General features: G+C 44.6%; 1 protein-coding gene across 1 annotated transcript; it reads right to left on the reverse strand.

Annotated features, from left to right (window-relative positions):
- Nucleotides 1-242: 242 nt before the first annotated feature.
- On the reverse strand, nt 243-5,250 carry LOC125514079 (uncharacterized). Its single transcript, XM_048679328.2, has 7 exons — nt 4,972-5,250; nt 4,234-4,280; nt 3,857-4,007; nt 3,553-3,748; nt 2,266-2,392; nt 1,186-1,359; nt 243-725 (listed from the first exon to the last, which is right to left on the reverse strand). The coding sequence occupies exons 1-7, from the start codon at nt 5,186-5,188 to the stop codon at nt 573-575; spliced, it is 1,065 nt and encodes a 354-aa protein (XP_048535285.1). The 5' UTR covers nt 5,189-5,250; the 3' UTR covers nt 243-572.
- Between the last annotated feature and the right edge of the window lie 15,616 nt (nt 5,251-20,866).

Genomic DNA, 20,866 nt, shown 5'->3' on the forward strand with positions numbered 1-20,866 from the left:
ACAGAGGAAGTACAAATTTTAGAGGTTGGCAGAAGATTTGCCTATCCATTAATTAAACAGAAGAGAGTTGACCAGCTAACTAATGAAAAACCAGGCTAAAACCATCACAAACCGCCGAGCGGCACATACATGATACCCCAGACACCTCAACCAAGAGGGCCTCCTCAAAGATGCACTCTCGCGTCATCGTCATCTCTTATCCCCAATAGGCACCGTCATCTCTTATCCCCGATAGGCACGTATACTTTAGTAGTTCACTGAATTGCCCATAATAATAATACTACATAAAGTCTAGAGAAACAGTATAACACAATCACATCCAGCAACAGGTCAGTTAAGCTTTGACGCTGGAGCACGCTAGAAAAACGATAAGAAGCTAACCTCAAAGAACGGGACGAGCACTGCAGCTTACAAATTGGCATACTCAGAGCCAGGCAAGACAGCTGCGATACCGTTTCTTTGTTTGTGGAATGCTCAAGCTGCGGCATGGCTGACGAGCATGCCCAACAAGATCGTTTCCTCCATATGTTGCCATTACAGGTGCTCTGACTGGTTGCAGCCGAACTGGCGCATCACTTCTTTTTTGTTTTTGTATCAGACACCAAAGCCTTGACACAAAGACGAGGCTTAGCCGAGACGAGTTCAGCTGGGAGAACAGACACCCCGGCCACCGAAGATCCAACTGGCACCCCAGAAATGGGGAGCACCTCCACTAGTACTGCCACCTGGACATTAGAAACACATTGCTACTGTAAGCAGTGAGTAAGATTAATGAAGGACGTCATTACAAACAAACTTTCAACTTGGCATACACTGCAGATTACCCAAATATAATCTAGTGTTCAACTTGACATATTGCGACAAATTATCGTAAAGTCTAGTTGTCCTCCATATATGTAGATGTTTGATAACAATATTAGTTCGCTAGTCAAACGGAAGTGAAACATGCTGTGAAATTAAACGTGCTGAAACTACTGTATCAGGTACCAATACCTGACCAGACCTATATCAATTGTCATCACGATGGAATGGAAGACAAGGCTTACTTCCACTAGTCAACATTCAACGCCGCTGTTCTAAAATGTTCAGCCCTTGGATTATGGTGCTTTGAGTTTCTACTTTAGATAGCTGACCAGTAAATTTGCTAAACTGTAACAAATTACTTAAGGATTTGTTCATAGATACCTCAGGAGACTTGAGATCCACAATTGCGTCCTTAGCAACTGACTTGACAGCAGCAGCAACAACCTTGAAACATTGTTGCCTGTCCATTAAACCTTGTTGAATTGAGCTGTTATTGTCATTCTTCTGCGTCTTCACCGTTTCATCAATGCCTCTCCTACTGTACCCAACTGCGAACTTTATCATAGGTTAAATGTATACTCAACTCAATAACTAAGAAATATGGATAGTGGTCAATAATATTATTGCTGGTAATGAAGTAACTTCATTCTTCAAAATAAATGCAAGATTTAGTCAGCCCCTATGTTATGTGGGTTACTTGTAACAGAGCCATCCACAACATGGCCAGATGCCAGATGGCGAAGTCCTCAAGAAGTAGCAGAAGTCTAGCAATGCCCTAGTTCACTATGTATCTTAGTTAGCAGCAGATTGGTATCTAATCCAGTTCATACCCTAGTTAGCAGCAGGTTTGCATCTAATCTAGTACATGTCCTAGTTCGAAGAGGCCAATAGAAGTCCGGCATGTTTGGACTGGTTGATGATACATGTCCTAGTTCAAAGAGGTCAATAGAAGTCCGGCATGTTTGGACTGGTTGATGATGACTCCTATATACAACAGGAATGGCACGTTATTTGAGTAACCTATCAACCAGAAGATAGTCTTCCCTAACCTCCTCTCTTCGCTCCCCCTCCCCCCCCCCCCCCCAGCTCCACCGTGCCGGCTATGGTGTTCAGCCGACAACCGTTTATGAGGCTGAGAGCTCCCAGGCCATGGCTTGGCCCTAAGATCACAGAGCTCTACCACGGTACCACCCAAGGATGTGATTATTTTTTATAGCTAATAATTAAGTATGACGGGCATGGGGAACAGAACAATTGTAAATTGCACACACCATCATACCATAAAACTAAATAAAATGCAGGGAACAATTTTAATAAGCATATCCAATCAGTATACAAGACCAGCAATACTAAATATATTTTAAAAAGGGCTAGATAAAATACTGGACTATTGGATGAATTTAACTGAAGTTGCAAATTAATCTCACAGTAGAACAGTATAAGTAGTGCAATCTTATCCACCTTGATAGGCTCATCTTGATCTTCCTTATTCCTGATGAAGTCCAGGAACAACTTTGACACAGTGGCATGCAGTTCTGTTTCTGATAGAACACAAGTTTCCTGAATAGGGAATATGCGATGACACCACCTGTCCGTTCAGAGTAATGATTTAGAAAAAGGTGCAAACTTAGATTTTCAGGACAAGATTACTGGGAGATATTATATCAGTTAAAGAAAAATAGAGAACTTCTCTGCTACAAGTCAGCAACTAGAGCTTAACGATATGAAACGACCTAGGAACATTAGCTTCAGTGTATGACATACGCACTACTACCTCCATTTCTTGAATAAAATAGTGGCAGAAAGGTTGTATTTATACAAAATATAATCTACGATTACATCTAGCAAAGAGAAGATGGTGCATTCTGCCTTCCTAATGCTCTGGTGTGACACTACAGATCTGTTTATGTATGAAAGTACAAGCCAGCTCCCAGTTATAGAATAAGATCCCAGCTCTCTCGGTTAGGTAGTTTATCTTTCAAATTAGGAAGGTACTCCCTCTGTCCCAAAATATAAGAACGTTTTTAACACTACACTAGTGTCAAAAACGTTCTTATATTATGGGACGGAGGGAGTATCTTTTAGCTTGGTTTTAAGCCAATTAGAAATAAGATCTGTGATTGTTAACAAGATTGGATAGGTAGGCCTCATATAAAGAGGGCCCCTTCTAAGGAATCAAGCAAGAACTACTTGCCTTTAGGGGCAAGAGCCTCTCCCTAACCCTAGTACAGAATGTATTACTCAACATATATACGAAACAGGCAAGCAAGCGGGGATATGATACACAACAAATACACAGGTTGAGATAAAAAAAAATGATGAGGTATAAGATTGAATCAAGGTTGTCGATACTGTCAAGAAAATACTATAGAAGAAGTTTCATAAGCATTTTCCATCATACTCTGGTCCACAGTGCATATCAGTCAGCATATAGCCGGAAGAGGCAGGGGATGAGGGTATAGTACTCATAATAACAAAATAGGAATGAAACCAATAATATTTGAGTATAAAACTGAATAAGGCTGCCAATACTGTAGAAGAAGTATCATAAGCTAGCATTTCTTCACCTCGTCAGTGAACAAAATGCAAAGCTTTCACATTTTCCAAAAAGAAAAACATTTCTTCAGTTCAAGGGAATCTAAAAAAAAGATGAGTAGGTGGAATCATTGATCCACTTGCTAAAATGGCATCTTCGTTCTAGCAGTATGACTTAATAGATGAGTTCATTCAAAGAAGTTGAAAACTTACTGTGGAGATTTAAGCTTCCCAGATTTCAGTGAACGAAAGACTTCGGTAAGCATCTGAACAACATGAACGCCTCCAGTAGGGAAAGAGAAGAAAAGCAAACCACTCATTGATAGCTTAATCAATGAGAGATTTGAAGTCCTGTCAGAATTTCCACTTGTATCGGAGTGAAGTGAATTTGTTTCTACTTCAATGCTGCCTATTATGATGCAAGAAAATGCACAAAATCAGCAAAAAAAATACAGTTGAGTGAACCGCCCACAATGATATCATGGCCAAAAAGTTATCAAGAACAATTTATACTAACCAGTAGATTCTGGCGCATCACCCTTCCCATTTGTATCTTCTGAATGTTCAATTTCGGATGCCTCAGAAAATATTTTCCTTTTCTTTGATGCCACTTCCGTAACACATGGTTCCAAGTTTTCAGAACTGTGGCTGCTTGCGTCGCTAATATACTGTAAACAGTGCTTTTATGTCAACATATTTCCATAAGGTGCAGAAATGTATGTCCTAGTTCACTGTAAGTTCACAGCATGAGAGATGTGCACCACATGGTGAATGGATGCCATACAAATTCAAGTGCAGCATCATGAAGATAACCAAATTCGAAGTAGCAGTACATTGCAGGCCTAGAATTATCAACTGCAGAAGAAAACTGGAAGTATAAGTAGCAAGATTAACCTCTCCAAGAATTGAAATGGCTTCCTTCGTTGCACTTTTCTCTCGTTCTGTAAAATGACAATGGCATCAAAAGAATTGCAACAGTGGATAGAAATTAAGTGTACAAGTAAAACTTTGCCACAACTAAGACGCATTTAAAATATGTTCTTGGTCATAATAAGTTTCTAAATGGTACTGCAAGTCACATACAGTGAATCATATCATACATCCTTGTCTTTTATTTTTTGTATTCTAATCTACCTTGAACTATATTCAGTTCTCTTATCATAAAACAGCTGCAGCTGATCCACCTACTAAATATTACTTTGCCAACATTTGAAATCCTGATTCACTTGATAGTAGCTTATGTAATAGTGTACCCATTGCTGAAATCATGGAAAATACTAATTGCTCAATGTATGTCCAGTACTGTCACGCTTTGTGTACTTCACGATTTGGGTAGTGAAGTGATGATACTAGTGCAATCTGAAGATGGCAGTGCAAAAAATATAATTTTCCATTTAGTTCCATGACATAACACTCATAATAGATGCTAGAAAATGGGACTAACTTTGGGACCTCCAAATTCACAACAAAACGGTACTGGTGTGTCGTGATAGAACTCGTATAAATCTATGAACAGATAGTCAGATATATCGCACTGATGAAGTTTCTAGTCCCCCTCCCCTAGGTATCCTTCAAATTGACCAGACGCGGGGGAATAACGCAAGAGAATCTAGCATGAAGGAGGGCGCGCACTGATGGGGCAGGTGATGAGGAAGCCGGAGTGCGAGCGCAGGAGCAGGGAGCCCGACGCGCGGTAGTCGTAGCGCGGGAGATTGATCACCGCAGCGTGCTGCTCCCATGGCTGCAGCTCCCGGCCGGCGGCGGCGGCGGCTGCGGCTACTGGCTCTGGCGGCTGCTCGCCGGAGGGTGCTGGGGTTTCTGTCTCGTGCTTGTACTCTGGCGCCGCCATATTGGGGTTGGTCTGTCTGTTGGGCACCGGAGCTCTCGGTCGACTGGTCGCGTTTTGGATGCCCTACCAAAGAATGCACGTACGGACTTCGAAGGCGTATCACCATTCTTTCCGTAAACAAAGTGTAGAGGCGACCCAAAGTGGGCGCTCATAAACAGATAAAATACCAAAAAAAAAAAGATATAACTCACCCGACTGATTTTTTTTTTCGACGGGTACTCACCCGACTGATGTGCATGCCTAGACCGCCTTTGTGGCTGTGGGGTCCCATTTTGATCCGGCGACTCGGGAGCAACCTCTAACCCATAGCCTAGGTTTGCAACTTGAACATTGTTGTAATCCTTTTCGACCGTAGCAAGGGGTCTATTGCAAACCGACCGGGCGTTGGGGAGGGCCGACGACAGCTCGATCCCGCAACGGCGACGACACATGTCTATATGGGGACGCCCGCCACAAATCCTGTGGTGACAACGATACAGTTACCCGCCTCTGACAACCTCCTCGGCTCGGTTAGGTACTGATCCATAGACCCCGTCGACTTTTTGTGGAAATGTTTCTCAAATCGATGGGTTTAGATCGTAGGAATACTGGCATTTCCCTTATCAACAAATCAATAGAATTTTGTGAACACAGGCCTTATTTCGACTGGTCAAGAGGTTTCTTGGAACCGGATCTACCACGGTGCTACAAGCACGACGATGAGGCCGTTGCGAGATTCCAGCGATGGATGTTGCGATGATAAACGACTACCTGAGAGTGAGGACAACGAAGTTTGCGTCGATGCTGTCGTGAGATTACGGCGGCGGGGCAGCGAGGGGCGGTGACGGTGAGCCGATGCATCTTCGAGGTTGCTGGTGATACCTCATGCTAGAACGGGCACGCGCGCGGGGGGAGGGGGGAGGGGAGGCGCCGCAAGCTCCAAGGAGCGGTGTTCTTGAGCGCGAGACGCAGTTTTGCGATGGCAGCGAGAGACGGCGGGCCGCTGGGGCTTCAAGGCCGGTCGCCTTGCGCGTCCATAGCGGGGGCGGCGAGGCTCCCGTACACGATGGTGTTATTTTGGGGGCAAAAGCAATGATGCCGGTGGAAGATAGCGCGAGCCTGATCTGACGGCTAGGAAACCACTAATTGAATGGCATGGGACGTGACCGGTGAGGGGCCGGCGCCGGTCCACCGGCGCTGACCGGCGCCTTTTTTTAGACAATTTACAAAGCTTTATTACATCGTCACCAGTTGAACTGGGACGAAAGAGAGGTTCCCGGGATGGCCTAACCACACACGGCGGCCCACCCCTAAATTCAAAGCATGCTTCGCTAAATTGTGAGCCTCCACATTGGAACTCCTAAACTCATGAACAAAGTTGCAAGAAATACAAGTACTAGAATAATCTATGATTTCATGCACAATCGCTGCATACTCCGCTCCATTCTTCTGCATGATACTATCAATTACCTCCTTGCAATCAGAGGCCATGAGGATAGACTGAAGTTGAAGATCCTCGGACAGCGCCAAAGCCTCCCTCACGGCTAGCGCTTCCAAGGTAGCAGGGTTAGTAATCGCTCTGAAGCCCAGCGAAGAAGCTCCCAAGAACGTAACTTCCTCATCTTTGGCTATAGCTGCAATGGTTCCAACCCCTTGCCTCTCTGCAACTGCTGCATCCACATTGAGCTTCGACATATTGTGCGGGGGCTTCAACCAGTGTTTCAGACGTTGTGGCTGGCCGGTAGTTCTCATCGGCAGAACGTTGGTCTGTATCTGGAAGTCGGCAATGTATCGCTGTATGAAGAGGTGTGTTGACAAGGGGGATTGGTATAAATCCTCATAAACTGCTTTCCTCTTTGCACTCCAGACTGCCCACAGTGTAGTTGCCATCTTCATAAATTGCTCTGGATTAAGTACTTCATTCAGGGAAAATAACCACTCGCGTGGATCCTCGGTGGTATGTTGACACATCTTCTCGACTAGCTCAATGTCCGAGAGCGCCCACACACACCGGGCGTTTGTGCAATCAAGCATCGAGTGTCTCCATGAGTCTGTGGTGCCACACAGCTTGCAGGCGGCCGAGTCCCCCATGTGTCCGTGAACAAGCACGTCAGCTGTCGGGATAGAGCTTCTTGCAAGTCGCCAAAGGAAAAAATTTGATCTTTGGTGGAAGTTTGACCTTCCATAGCACCGACCAAGCATTGCTTTCAAGTCCAGCCCCCGATGTTCCTTCCTCCTCATCTATCCATGACTCTCTTGCGATCTTGGTATGCATGATCAGTCTGTATGCCGATTTAACTGAGAAGAAACCTTTCCTCTCCCCGCTCCATGCCCAAAAAATCGCTAATATTTCTTATACAGAGCGGTATACTGAGAACTGTCTCCGCATCGATAGGTAAAAAGACAGACCGGACAAGTGCTTCATTCCATGTGGCAGTTGCTGTAGAGATTAGTTCAGACACCATGATCGGCGGCGATGGGATCCTCGAGGAAATAGCCCTCATCATGCCCTGTCTTGGTAACCAGATATGGCTCCATATGCGTGTAGATTGTCCATTACCAATTCTGCGGATTATCCCCAATCTTAGCATATCCCGACCATCCAGGACCGCCCTCCAGATCTAAGACGGCCTCCCACCAAGTTCTGCATTCAGCAATGTGGTTTCTGGGAAGTACGCCACTTTCAGAATTCTCGCACTAAGAGAAGCAGGCTCAGTAAGTACTCTCCGGGCTTGTCTGGCAAGCAAAGCAAGGTTGAAAATCTCCATATCATGGAATCCCAGATCGCCCAAGTGTTTTGGTCCTGTCATGATATCCCAGGCCACCCAGCTAGGTTTCCTCTTGCCCGCTTTGCTTCCCCACCAGAACTGGCGAATAATAGACGTGATGTTCTCACATAGACCACGAGGGAAGCCTAAAACAAGCCATAGAGTAGACCGGCAAAGCCCGCCTTTATGAGTACCTCCTTGCCCGCGACTGATAACAATTTTTCCATCCAGCCTTTCACCTTCTTCCAAACTCTGTCTCGAAGATATCTGAAAGTACCCATCTTTGAATGCCCCAGATCCGTTGGCATCCCCAAATATCGATCACTCAAGGATTCATTATGTACGTTGAGAGTGTTCTTGATATTATCCCTTAGAGGTTGTGGGCACCCCTTGCTGAAAAAATAGAAGATTTGTCATGATTTACCCTTTGTCCGGAAGCATTGCAATATAAATCCAGCAGGTTTGATACAGCTACCGCCCCCTCCACACTTGACTTGAACAACAACAGGCTATCATCGGTGAAGAGAAGGTGGTTAACAGCCGGAGCTGTGGGTGCCACCTTGATCCCACTGAGTGCTGATGATCAAGAACTGGATTTTAAAAGGCATGAAAGGCCCTCTGCTGCGATCAAGAAGAAGTAGGGGAGATCGGATCTCCCTGATCTCCCTGTTGGATGCCACGAGAAGGCAAAAAATTCTCAAGTCTCTCACCATTAAACTGAACTGAGAATGAAACGAAGCTGATCATCCCCATCACTATATCCACCCATTGTTGGTTGAAACCGAGATTGATCATAATTGCTTGGAGATAAGACCACTCCAACCCGTCGTATGCTTTCATCATGTCCAGCTTCAACGCACAATAGCTATTCGTCTTTGCCTTGATTCGCTTCATAAAATGTAAACACTCATATGCACATATGATGTTATCAGTTATGAGTCTGCCCGGAACAAACGCAGATTGCTCCTCAGAAATAATGTCTGGTAGCACCACTTTCAACCTATTTGCAACGACCTTGGAGGCTATTTTGTAAATGACATTAAACAAGCTAATAGGGCGGAACTGGGTTAGAAGAGTTGGATTGATCACCTTCGGAATGAGAACCAAGACCATGTCATTCACACATGCTGCACTCTCCTCCCCTCGAACAATTCTCAGTACCGCTTTAGTGACCTCCTCCCCACATAGATCCCAGTGCCGTTGGTAAAAGTGAGCGGGAAATCCATCCGACCTGGTGCCTTGGTGGGAAACATCTGGAAAAGCGATGTTTTCACTTCTTCATTTGTGTACGGTGCAGTGAGTTGTTCATTCATAACATCTGTGACCTTGACGGGGACATGTTGTAACACTTGGTCGATGTCCGTGACGCCCTCAGAAGAGTAAAGATTCTGACAGAAATCGGACACCATACCTTTTAGGACTGCTTGGTCATCAATCATGGCTCCCAGGGAGTTAGCTAGCGCTTTGATCATGTTCTTCTTCCTCCGCATGCTAGCTCTCATGTGGAAGAACCTCGTATTCTTGTCTCCCGCCGCTAGCCACTCTATGCGTGACCGTTGCCTCCACATAATCTCCTCCTGATGATATAGCTCAACAAGCCTTTCATTAATTTCCAGCTCAGCATGTGACGGCCCCACTCTGGTTGGCTCCCCTCTCAAACGGTGCAGCTCAGAGCAAAGGTGCTTTATCTCCTTTTGGACGCATCCAAAAGTCTCCCTGTTCCATCGACCCAAACTGCTTGAAATTGTTTTTAACTTCTCCATGAGTCCCTCCATGTGTTGGGTAACGTAGTAATTTCAAAAAAATTCCTACGCACACGCAAGATCATGGTGATGCATAGCAACGAGAGGGGAGAGTGTTGTCTACGTACCCTTGTAGACCGAAGCGGAAGCATTGACGCAACGTAGAGGAAGTAGTCGTACGTCTTCCCGATCCAAGCACCGTTACTCCGGCACCTCCGAGTTCTTGGCACACGTTCAACTCGATGACGCTCCCCGGGCTCCGATCCAGCAAAGCTTCGGGGAGGAGTTCCGTCAGCACGACGGCGTGGTGACGATCTTGATGTTCAACCGTCGCAGGGCTTCGCCTAAGCACCGCTACAATATGACCGAGGTGGAATATGGTGGAGGGGGCACCGCACACGGCTAAGGAACAATCACGAAGATCAACTTGTGTGTTCTAGGGTGCCCCCTGCCCCCGTATATAAAGGAGCCAAGGGGAGGGGGCGGCCGGCCAAGGAGGGCGCGCCAAGGGGGAGTCCTACTCCCACCGGGAGTAGGACTCCCTTCTTTCCTAGTTGGAGAAGGAGAAGTGGGAAAGAGGAGGAAGAGGGAAAGGAAAGGGGGGGGGGCGCCGCCCCCCTCTCCTTGTCCTATTCGGACTAGGGAGGGGAGGGGCGCGCGGCCACCTCTTGTCTCCTTTCCTCTTCTCCCTTAGGGCCCATGTAGGCCCAATAACCCCCGGGGGGTTCCGGTAACCCCCCGGTACTCCGGTAAAATCCCGATTTCACCCGGAACGATTCTGATATCCAAATATAGGCTTCCAATATATCGATCTTTATGTCTCGACCATTTCGAGACTCCTCGTCATGTCCATGATCACATCCGGGACTCCAAACAACCTTCGGTACATCAAAATACATAAACTCATAATGAAACTGTCATCGTAACATTAAGCGTGCGGACCCTACGGTTCGAGAACAATGTAGGCATGACCGAGACACGTCTCCGGTCAATAACCAATAGCGGAACCTGGATGCTCATATTGGTTCCTACATATTCTACGAAGAACTTTATCGGTCAGACCGCATAACAACATACGTTGTTCCCTTTGTCATCGGTATGTTACTTGCCCGAGATTCGATCGTCGGTATCTCAATACCTAGTTCAATCTCGTTACCGGCAAGTCTCTTTACTCGTTCCATAATACATCATCTCACAACTAACTCATTAGTTGCAATGCTTGCAAGGCTTATGTGATGTGCATTACCGAGAGGGCCCAGAGATACCTCTCCGACAATCGGAGTGACAAATCCTAATCTTGAAATACGCCAACCCAACATGTACCTTTGGAGACACCTGTAGAGTACCTTTATAATCACCCAGTTACATTGTGACGTTTGGTAGCACACAAAGTGTTCCTCCGGCAAACGGGAGTTGCATAATCTCATAGTCATAGGAACATGTATAAGTCATGAGGAAAGCAATAGCAACATACTAAACGATCGGGTGCTAAGCTAATGGAATGGGTCATGTCAATCAGATCATTCACCTAATGATGTGATCCCGTTAATCAAATAACAACTCTTTGTCCATGGTTAGGAAACATAACCATCTTTGATTAACGAGCTAGTCAAGTAGAGGCATACTAGTGACACTCTGTTTGTCTATGTATTCGCACATGTATTATGTTTCCGGTTAATACAATTCTAGCATGAATAATAAACATTTATCATGATATAAGGAAATAAATAATAACTTTATTATTGCCTCTAGGGCATATTTCCTTCAGTCTCCCACTTGCACTAGAGTCAATAATCTAGATTACATAGTAATAATTCTAACACCCATGGAGCCTTGGTGCTGATCATGTTTTTCTCGTGGAAGAGGCTTAGTCAACGGGTCTGCTACATTTAGATCTGTATGTATCTTGCAAATCTCTATGTCTCCCACCTGGACTAGATCCCGGATGGAATTGAAGCGTCTCTTGATGTGCTTGGTTCTCTTATGAAATCTGGATTCCTTTGCCAAGGCAATTGCACCAGTATTGTCACAAAAGATTTTCATTGGACCTGATGCACTAGGTATGACACCTAGATCGGATATGAACTCTGTCATCCAGACTCCTTCATTTGCTGCTTCCGAAGCAGCTATGTATTCCGCTTCACACGTAGATCCCGCCACGACGCTTTGTTTAGAACTGCACCAACTGACAGCTCCACCGTTTAATGTAAACACGTATCCGGTTTGCGATTTAGAATCGTCCGTATCAGTGTCAAAGCTTGCATCAACGTAACCATTTACGATGAGCTCTTTGTCACCTGCATAAACGAGAAACATATCCTTAGTCCTTTTCAGGTATTTCAGGATGTTCTTGACCGCTGTCCAGTGATCCACTCCTGGACTACTTTCGTACCTCCCTGCTAGACTTATAGCAAGGCACACATCAGGTCTGGTACACAGCATTGCATACATGATAGAGCCTATGGCTAAAGCATAGGGAACATCTTTCATTTTCTCTCTATCTTCTGCAGTGGTCGGGCATTGAGTCTTACTCAACTTCACACCTTGTAACACAGGCAAGAACCCTTTCTTTGCTTGATCCATTTTGAACTTCTTCAAAACTTTGTCAAGGTATGTGCTTTGTGAAAGTCCAATTAAGCGTCTTGATCTATCTCTATAGATCTTAATGCCTAATATGTAAGCGGCTTCACCAAGGTCTTTCATTGAAAAACTCTTATTCAAGTATCCCTTTATGCTATCCAGAAATTCTATATCATTTCCAATTAGTAATATGTCATCGACATATAATATCAGAAATGCTACAGAGCTCCCACTCACTTTCTTGTAAATACAGGCTTCTCCAAAAGTCTGTATAAAACCAAATGCTTTGATCACACTATCAAAGCGTTTATTCCAACTCCGAGAGGCTTGCACCAGTCCATAAATGGATCGCTGGAGCTTGCACACTTTGTTAGCTCCTTTTGGATCGACAAAACCTTCTGGTTGCATCATATACAACTCTTCTTCCAGAAATCCATTCAGGAATGCAGTTTTGACATCCATTTGCCAAATTTCATAATCATAAAATGCGGCAATTGCTAACATGATTCGGACAGACTTAAGCATCGCTACGGGTGAGAAGGTCTCATCGTAGTCAATCCCTTGAACTTGTCGAAAACCTTTTGCAACAAGTCGAGCTTTGTAGACAGTAACATTACCGTCAGCGTCAGTCTTCTTCTTGAAGATCCATTTATTCTCAATTGCTTGCCTATCATCGGGCAATTCAACCAAAGTCCACACTTTGTTCTCATACATGGATCCCATCTCAGATTTCATGGCTTTAAGCCATTTCGCGGAATCTGGGCTCACCATCGCTTCTTCATAGTTCGTAGGTTCATCATGATCTAGTAGCATGACTTCCAGAACAGGATTACCGTACCACTCTGGTGCGGATCTTACTCTGTTTGATCTACGAGGTTCAGTAGCAACTTGATCTGAAGTTCTATGATCATCATCATTAACTTCCTCACTAATTGGTTTAGGTGTCACAGAAACCGGTTTCTGTGATGTACTACTTTCCAATAAGGGAGCAGGTACAGTTACCTCATCAAGTTCTACTTTCCTCCCACTCACTTCTTTCAAGAGAAACTCCTTCTCTGGAAAGGATCCATTTTTAGCAACGAATTTCTTGCCTTCGGATCTGTGATAGAAGGTGTACCCAACAGTCTCCTTTGGGTATCCTATGAAGACACATTTCTCCGATTTGGGTTCGAGCTTATCAGGTTGAAGCTTTTTCACATAAGCATCACAGCCCCAAACTTTAAGAAACGACAACTTTGGTTTCTTGCCAAACCATAGTTCATAAGGCGTCGTCTCAACGGATTTTGATGGTGCCCTATTTAACGTGAATGCGGCCGTCTCTAAAGCATAACCCCAAAACGATGGCGGTAAATCTGTAAGAGACATCATAGATCGCACCATATCAAGTAAAGTACGATTATGACGTTCGGACACACCATTACGTTGTGGTGTTCCAGGTGGCGTGAGCTGCGAAACTATTCCGCATTGTTTCAAATGTAGACCAAACTCGTAACTCAAATATTCTCCTCCATGATCAGATCGTAGAAACTTTATTTTCTTGTTACGATGATTTTCAACTTCACTTTGAAATTCTTTGAACTTTTCAAATGTTTCAGACTTATGCTTCATTAAGTAGATATACCCATATCTGCTTAAATCATCTGTGAAGGTGAGAAAATAATGATATCCGCCAAGAGCCTCAACATTCATCGGACCACATACATCTGTATGTATGATTTCCAACAAATCTGTTGCTCTCTCCATAGTACCGGAGAACGGCGTTTTAGTCATCTTGCCCATGAGGCACGGTTCGCAAGTACCAAGTGATTCATAATCAAGTGGTACCAAAAGTCCATTAGTATGGAGTTTCTTCATGCGCTTTACACCGATATGACCTAAACGGCAGTGCCACAAATAAGTTGCACTATCATTATCAACTCTGCATCTTTTGGCTTCAACATTATGAATATGTGTATCACTACTATCGAGATTCATCAAAAATAGACCACTCTTCAAGGGTGCATGACCATAAAAGATATTACTCATATAAATAGAACAACCATTATTCTCTGATTTAAATGAATAACCGTCTCGCATCAAACAAGATCCAGATATAATGTTCATGCTCAACGCTGGCACCAAATAACAATTATTTAGGTCTAATACTAATCCCGAAGGTAGATGTAGAGGTAGCGTGCCGACCGCGATCACATCGACTTTGGAACCATTTCCCACGCGCATCGTCACCTCGTCCTTTGCCAGTGTTCGCTTAATCCGTTGTCCCTGTTTCGAGTTGCAAATATTAGCAATAGAACCAGTATCAAATACCCAGGTGCTACTGCGAGCTCTAGTAAGGTACACATCAATAACATGTATATCACATATACCTTTGTTCACCTTGCCATCCTTCTTATCCGCCAAATACTTGGGGCAGTTCCGCTTCCAGTGACCAGTCTGCTTGCAGTAGAAGCACTCAGTTTCAGGCTTAGGTCCAGACTTGGGTTTCTTCTCCTGAGCAGCAACTTGCTTGTTGTTCTTCTTGAAGTTCCCCTTCTTCTTCCCTTTGCCCTTTTTCTTGAAACTAGTGGTCTTTTTGACCATCAACACTTGATGCTCCTTCTTGATTTCTACCTCCGCAGCCTTTAGCATTGCGAAGAGCTCGGGAATTGTCTTATCCATCCCTTGCATATTATAGTTCATCACAAAGCTCTTGTAGCTTGGTGGAAGTGATTGAAGAATTCTGTCAATGACGCTATCATCCGGAAGATTAACTCCCAGTTGAATCAAGTGATTACAATACCCAGACATCTTGAGTATATGCTCACTGACAGAACTATTCTCCTCCATTTTGCAGCTATAGAATTTATTGGAGACTTCATATCTCTCAATCTGGGCATTCTGCTGGAATATTAACTTCAACTCCTGGAACATCTCATATGCCCCATGACGTTCAAAATGTCGTTGAAGTCCCGGTTCTAATCCGTAAAGCATGGCACATTGAACTATCGAGTAGTCATCAGCTTTGCTCTGCCAGACGTTCTTAACGTTGTCAGTTGCATCAGCAGCAGGCCTGGCACCCAGCGGTGCTTCCAGGACGTAACTCTTCTGTGCAGCAATGAGGATAATCCTCAAGTTACGGACCCAGTCCGTGTAATTGCTACCATCATCTTTCAACTTTGCTTTCTCAAGGAACGCATTAAAATTCAACGGAACAACAGCACGGGCCATCTATCTACAATCAACATAAACAAGCAAGATACTATCAGGGACTAAGTTCATGATAAATTTAAGTTCAATTAATCATATTACTTAAGAACTCCCACTTAGATAGACATCCCTCTAATCATCTAAGTGATCACGTGATCCAAATCAACTAAACCATAACCGATCATCACGTGAAATGGAGTAGTTTTCAATGGTGAACATCGCTATGTTGATCATATCTACTATATGATTCACGCTCGACCTTTTGGTCTCAGTGTTCCGAGGCCATATCTGCATATGCTAGGCTCGTCAAGTTTAACCTGAGTATTCTACGTGTGCAAAACTGGCTTGCACCCGTTGTAGATGGACGTAGAGCTTATCACACCCGATCATCACGTGGTGTCTGGGCACGACGAACTTTGGCAACGCTGCATACTCAGGGAGAACACTTTTTATCTTGAAATTTAGTGAGAGATCATCTTATAATGCTACCGTCAATCAAAGCAAGATAAGATGCATAAAAATAAACATCACATGCAATCAATATAAGTGATATGATATGGCCATCATCATCGCTTGTGATCTCCATCTCCGAAGCACCGTCATGATCACCATCGTCACCGGCGCGATACCTTGATCTCCATCGTAGCATCGTTGTCGTCTCGCCAATCTTATGCTTCTACGACTATCGCTACCGCTTAGTGATAAAGTAAAGCGTTACAGGGCGATTGCATTGCATACAATAAAGCGACAACCATATGGCTCCTGCTAGTTGCCGATAACTTGGTTACAAAACATGATCATCTCATACAATAAAATTTAGCATCATGCCTTGACCATATCACATCATAACATGCCCTGCAAAAACAAGTTAGACGTCCTCTACTTTGTTTGTCGCAAGTTTTACGTGGCTGCTACGGGCTTAAGCAAGAACCAATCTTACCTACGCATCAAAACCACAATGATAGTTCATCAAGTTGGTGCTGTTTTAACCTTCGCAAGGACCGGGCGTAGCCACACTCGGTTCAACTAAAGTTGGAGAAACTGACACCCGCCAGCCACCTGTGTGCAAAGCACGGCGGTAGAACCAGTCTCGCGTAAGCGTACGCGTAATGTCGGTCCGGGCCGCTTCATCCAACAATACCGCCGAACCAATGTATGACATGTTGGTAAGCAGTATGACTTATATCGCCCACAACTCACTTGTGTTCTACTCGTGCATATAACATCAAACCATAAAACCTAGGCTCGGATGCCACTGTTGGGGAACGTAGTAATTTCAAAAAAATTCCTACGCACACGCAAGATCATGGTGATGCATAGCAACGAGAGGGGAGAGTGTTGTCTACGTACCCTTGTAGACCGAAGCGGAAGCGTTGACGCAACGTAGAGGAAGTAGTCGTACGTCTTCCCGATCCAACTGATCCAAGCACCGTTACTCCGGCACCTCCGAGTTCTTGGCACACGTTCAGCTCGATGACGCTCCCCGGGCTCCGATCCAGCAAAGCTTCGGGGAGGAGTTCCGTCAGCACGACGGCGTGGTGACGATCTTGATGTTCAACCGTCGCATGGCTTCGCCTAAGCGCCGCTACAATATGACCGAGGTGGAATATGGTGGAGGGGGGCACCGCACACGGCTAAGGAACGATCACAAAGATCAACTTGTGTGTTCTAGGGTGCCCCCTGCCCCCATATATAAACGAGCCAAGGGGAGGGGGCGGCCGGCCAAGGAGGGCGCGCCAAGGGGGAGTCCTACTCCCACCGGGAGTAGGACTCCCTTCTTCCTAGTTGGAGAAGGAGAAGTGGGAAAGAGGAGGAAGAGGGAAAGGAAAGGGAGGCGGGCGCCGCCCCCCTCTCCTTGTCCTATTCGGACTAGGGAGGGGAGGGGCGCGCGGCCACCTCTTGTCTCCTTTCCTCTTCTCCCTTAGGGCCCATGTAGGCCCAATAACCCCCGGGGGGGTTCCGGTAACCCCCCGGTACTCCGGTAAAATCCCGATTTCACCCGGAACGATTCCGATATCCAAATATAGGCTTCCAATATATCGATCTTTATGTCTCGACCATTTCGAGACTCCTCGTCATGTCCATGATCACATCCGGGACTCCGAACAACCTTCGGTACATCAAAATACATAAACTCATAATGAAATTGTCATCGTAACATTAAGCGTGCGGACCCTACGGTTCGAGAACAATGTAGACATGACCGAGACACGTCTCCGGTCAATAACCAATAGCGGAACCTGGATGCTCATATTGGTTCCTACATATTCTACGAAGAACTTTATCAGTCAGACCGCATAACAACATACGTTGTTCCCTTTGTCATTGGTATGTTACTTGCCCGAGATTCGATCGTCGGTATCTCAATACCTAGTTCAATCTCGTTACCGGCAAGTCTCTTTACTCGTTCCATAATACATCATCTCACAACTAACTCATTAGTTGCAATGCTTGCAAGGCTTATGTGATGTGCATTACCGAGAGGGCCCAGAGATACCTCTTCGACAATCGGAGTGACAAATCCTAATCTTGAAATACGCCAACCCAACATGTACCTTTGGAGACACCTGTAGAGTACCTTTATAATCACCAAGTTACGTTGTGACGTATGGTAGCACACAAAGTGTCCCTCCGGCAAACGGGAGTTGCATAATCTCATAGTCATAGGAACATGTATAAGTCATGAAGAAAGCAATAGCAACATACTAAACGATCGGGTGCTAAGCTAATGGAATGGGTCATGTCAATCAGATCATTCACCTAATGATGTGATCCCGTTAATCAAATAACAACTCTTTGTCCATGGTTAGGAAACATAACCATCTTTGATTAACGAGCTAGTCAAGTAGAGGCATACTAGTGACACTCTGTTTGTCTATGTATTCACACATGTATTATGTTTCCGGTTAATACAATTCTAGCATGAAGAATAAACATTTATCATGATATAAGGAAATAAATAATAACTTTATTATTGCCTCCAGGGCATATTTCCTTCACCATGGTTGATGAAACTTGCCCCTGGCTCCATGATAAGCCACAAGTATAGGGGATCGCAACAGTTTTCGAGGGTGGAGTATTCAACCCAAATTTATTGATTCGACACAAGGGGAGCCAAAGAATATTCTCAAGTATTGGCAGCTGAGTTGTGAATTCAACCACACTTGGAAACTTAATATCTGCAGCAAAGTGTTTGATGTCTACTGCACAACCTTCTTTTTGTAGACGTTGTTGGGCCTCCAAGTGCAGAGGTTTGTAGGACAGTAGCAAATTTCCCTCAAGTGGATGACCTAAGGTTTATCAATCTGTAGGAGGCATAGGATGAAGATGGTCTCTCTCAAACAACCCTGCAACCAAATAACAAAGAGTCTCTTGTGTCCCCAACACACCCAATACAATGGTAAATTGTATAGGTGCACTAGTTTGGCGAAGAGATGGTGAAACAAGTGGTATATGGATAGTAGATAAAGGTATTTGTAATCTGAAATTATAGAAACAGCAAGGTAACTAATGATAAAAGTGAGCGTAAACGGTATTGCAATGTGTTGAAACAAGGCCTAGGGTTCATACTTTCGCTAGTGCAAGTCCTCTCAACAATAATAACATAATTGGATCACATAACTATCCCTCAGCATGCAACAAAGAGTCACTCCAAAGTCACTAGTAGCAGAGAACGAACGAAGAGATTATGGTAGGGTACGAAACCACCTCAAAGTTATTCTTTCCAATCAATCCGTTGGGCTATTCCTATAAGTGTCACAAACAACCCTAGAGTTCGTACTCGAATAACACCTTAAGACAAAAAATCAACCAAAACCCTAATGTCACCTAGATACTCCAATGTCACCTCAAGTATCCGTGGGCATGATTATACGATATGCATCACACAATCTCAGATTCATCTATTCAACCAACACATAGAACCTCAAAGAGTGCCCCAAAGTTCCTATCGGAGAATCACGACGAAAACGTGTGCCAACCCCTATGCATAGGTTCATGGGCGGAACCCGCAAGTTGATCACCAAAACATACATCAAGTGAATCACGTGATATCCCATTGTCACCACAGATACACACGGCAAGACATACATCAAGTGTTCTCAAATCTTTAAAGACTCAATCCGATAAGATAACTTCAAAGGGGAACTCAATTCATTACAAGAGAGTAGAGGGGGGAAGAAACATCATAGGATCCAAATATAATATCAAAGCTCGCGATACATCAAGATCGTATCACCTCAAGAACACAAGAGAGAGATCAAACACATAGCTACTAGTACATACCCTCAGCCCCGAGGGAGAACTACTCCCTCCTCGTCATGGAGAGCACCGGGATGATGAAGATGGCCACCGGAGAGGGATTGCCCCCTCCGGCAGGGTGCCGGAACGGGTCTAGATTGGCTTTCGGTGGCTACGGAGGCTTCTGGCGACGGAACTCCCGATCTATTGTGCTCCCTGGAAGTTTTACGATACGTAGGTATATATGGGTGAAAGGAGTACGTCGGTGGACCGAAGGGGGGGGCACGAGGCAGGGGGCGCGCCCCAGGGGGGTGGCGCGCCCCCTACCCTCGTGAGCACCTCCTTCATCTTCTGACGCAGGGTCCAAGTCTATCTGGTAGGTTTCCTTCCAAAAATAACTTCTCCAGTTGATTTCGTTCCGTTTCGACTCCGTTTGATATTCCTTTTCTTCAAAACACTGAAATAGGCATAAAACGGCAAATCTGGGCTGGGCCTCCGGTTAATAGGTTAGTCCCAAAAGTAATATAAAAGTGGATAATAAAGCCCAATATTGACCAAAACAGTAGATAATATAGCATGGAGCAATCAAAAATTATAGATACGTTGGAGACGTATCAATGTTTAGTAGCAAAGTAATATGATAGTAGTGGTAACGATGGTAAAAGGTAACGGTAGCAAAAGTAATATTTTTGGTGTTTTATAGTGATGATAACAATAGCAACTGAAAAGTAAATAAGCGAAGAACAATATATGGAAAGCTCGTAGGCATTGGATCGGTGATGGAGAATTATGCCAGATGCGGTTGATCATGTAACAATCATAACCTAGGGTGACACAGAACTAGCTCCAATTCATCAATGTAATGTAGGCATGTATTTCGAATATAGTCATACGTGCTTATGGAAAAGAACTTGCATGACATCTTTTGTCCTACCCTCCCGTGGCAGTGGGGTCCTATTGGAAACTAAGGGATATTAAGGCCTCCTTTTAATAGAGTACCGGACCAAAGCCTTAACACATAGTGAATACATGAACTCCTCAAACTACGGTCATCACCGGGAGTGGTCCCGATTATTGTCACTTCGGGGTTGCCGGATCATAACACATAGTAGGTGACTATAGACTGATGACCCACAAGTATAGGGGATCTATCATAGCCTTTTCGATAAGTAAGAGTGTCGAAC

This window comes from Triticum urartu, chromosome 6A (genome assembly GCF_056163025.1).
Source record: "Triticum urartu cultivar PI428250 chromosome 6A, HENAU_Tu73, whole genome shotgun sequence".
Lineage (NCBI taxonomy): Eukaryota > Viridiplantae > Streptophyta > Magnoliopsida > Poales > Poaceae > Triticum > Triticum urartu.

Bases quoted from the DNA above. Each gene is read 5' to 3' on its own strand.
- LOC125514079 (XM_048679328.2), bottom strand. From the start codon at position 5,188: ATGGCGGCGCCAGAGTACAAGCACGAGACAGAAACCCCAGCACCCTCC. The intron at 1,360-2,265 runs GTGGATAAGATT...CCTATGATAAAG, and splicing joins ATCAAGATGAGCCTATCAAG to TTCGCAGTTGGGTACAGTAG. The intron at 726-1,185 runs GTATCTATGAAC...TCTAATGTCCAG, and splicing joins TGGATCTCAAGTCTCCTGAG to GTGGCAGTACTAGTGGAGGT.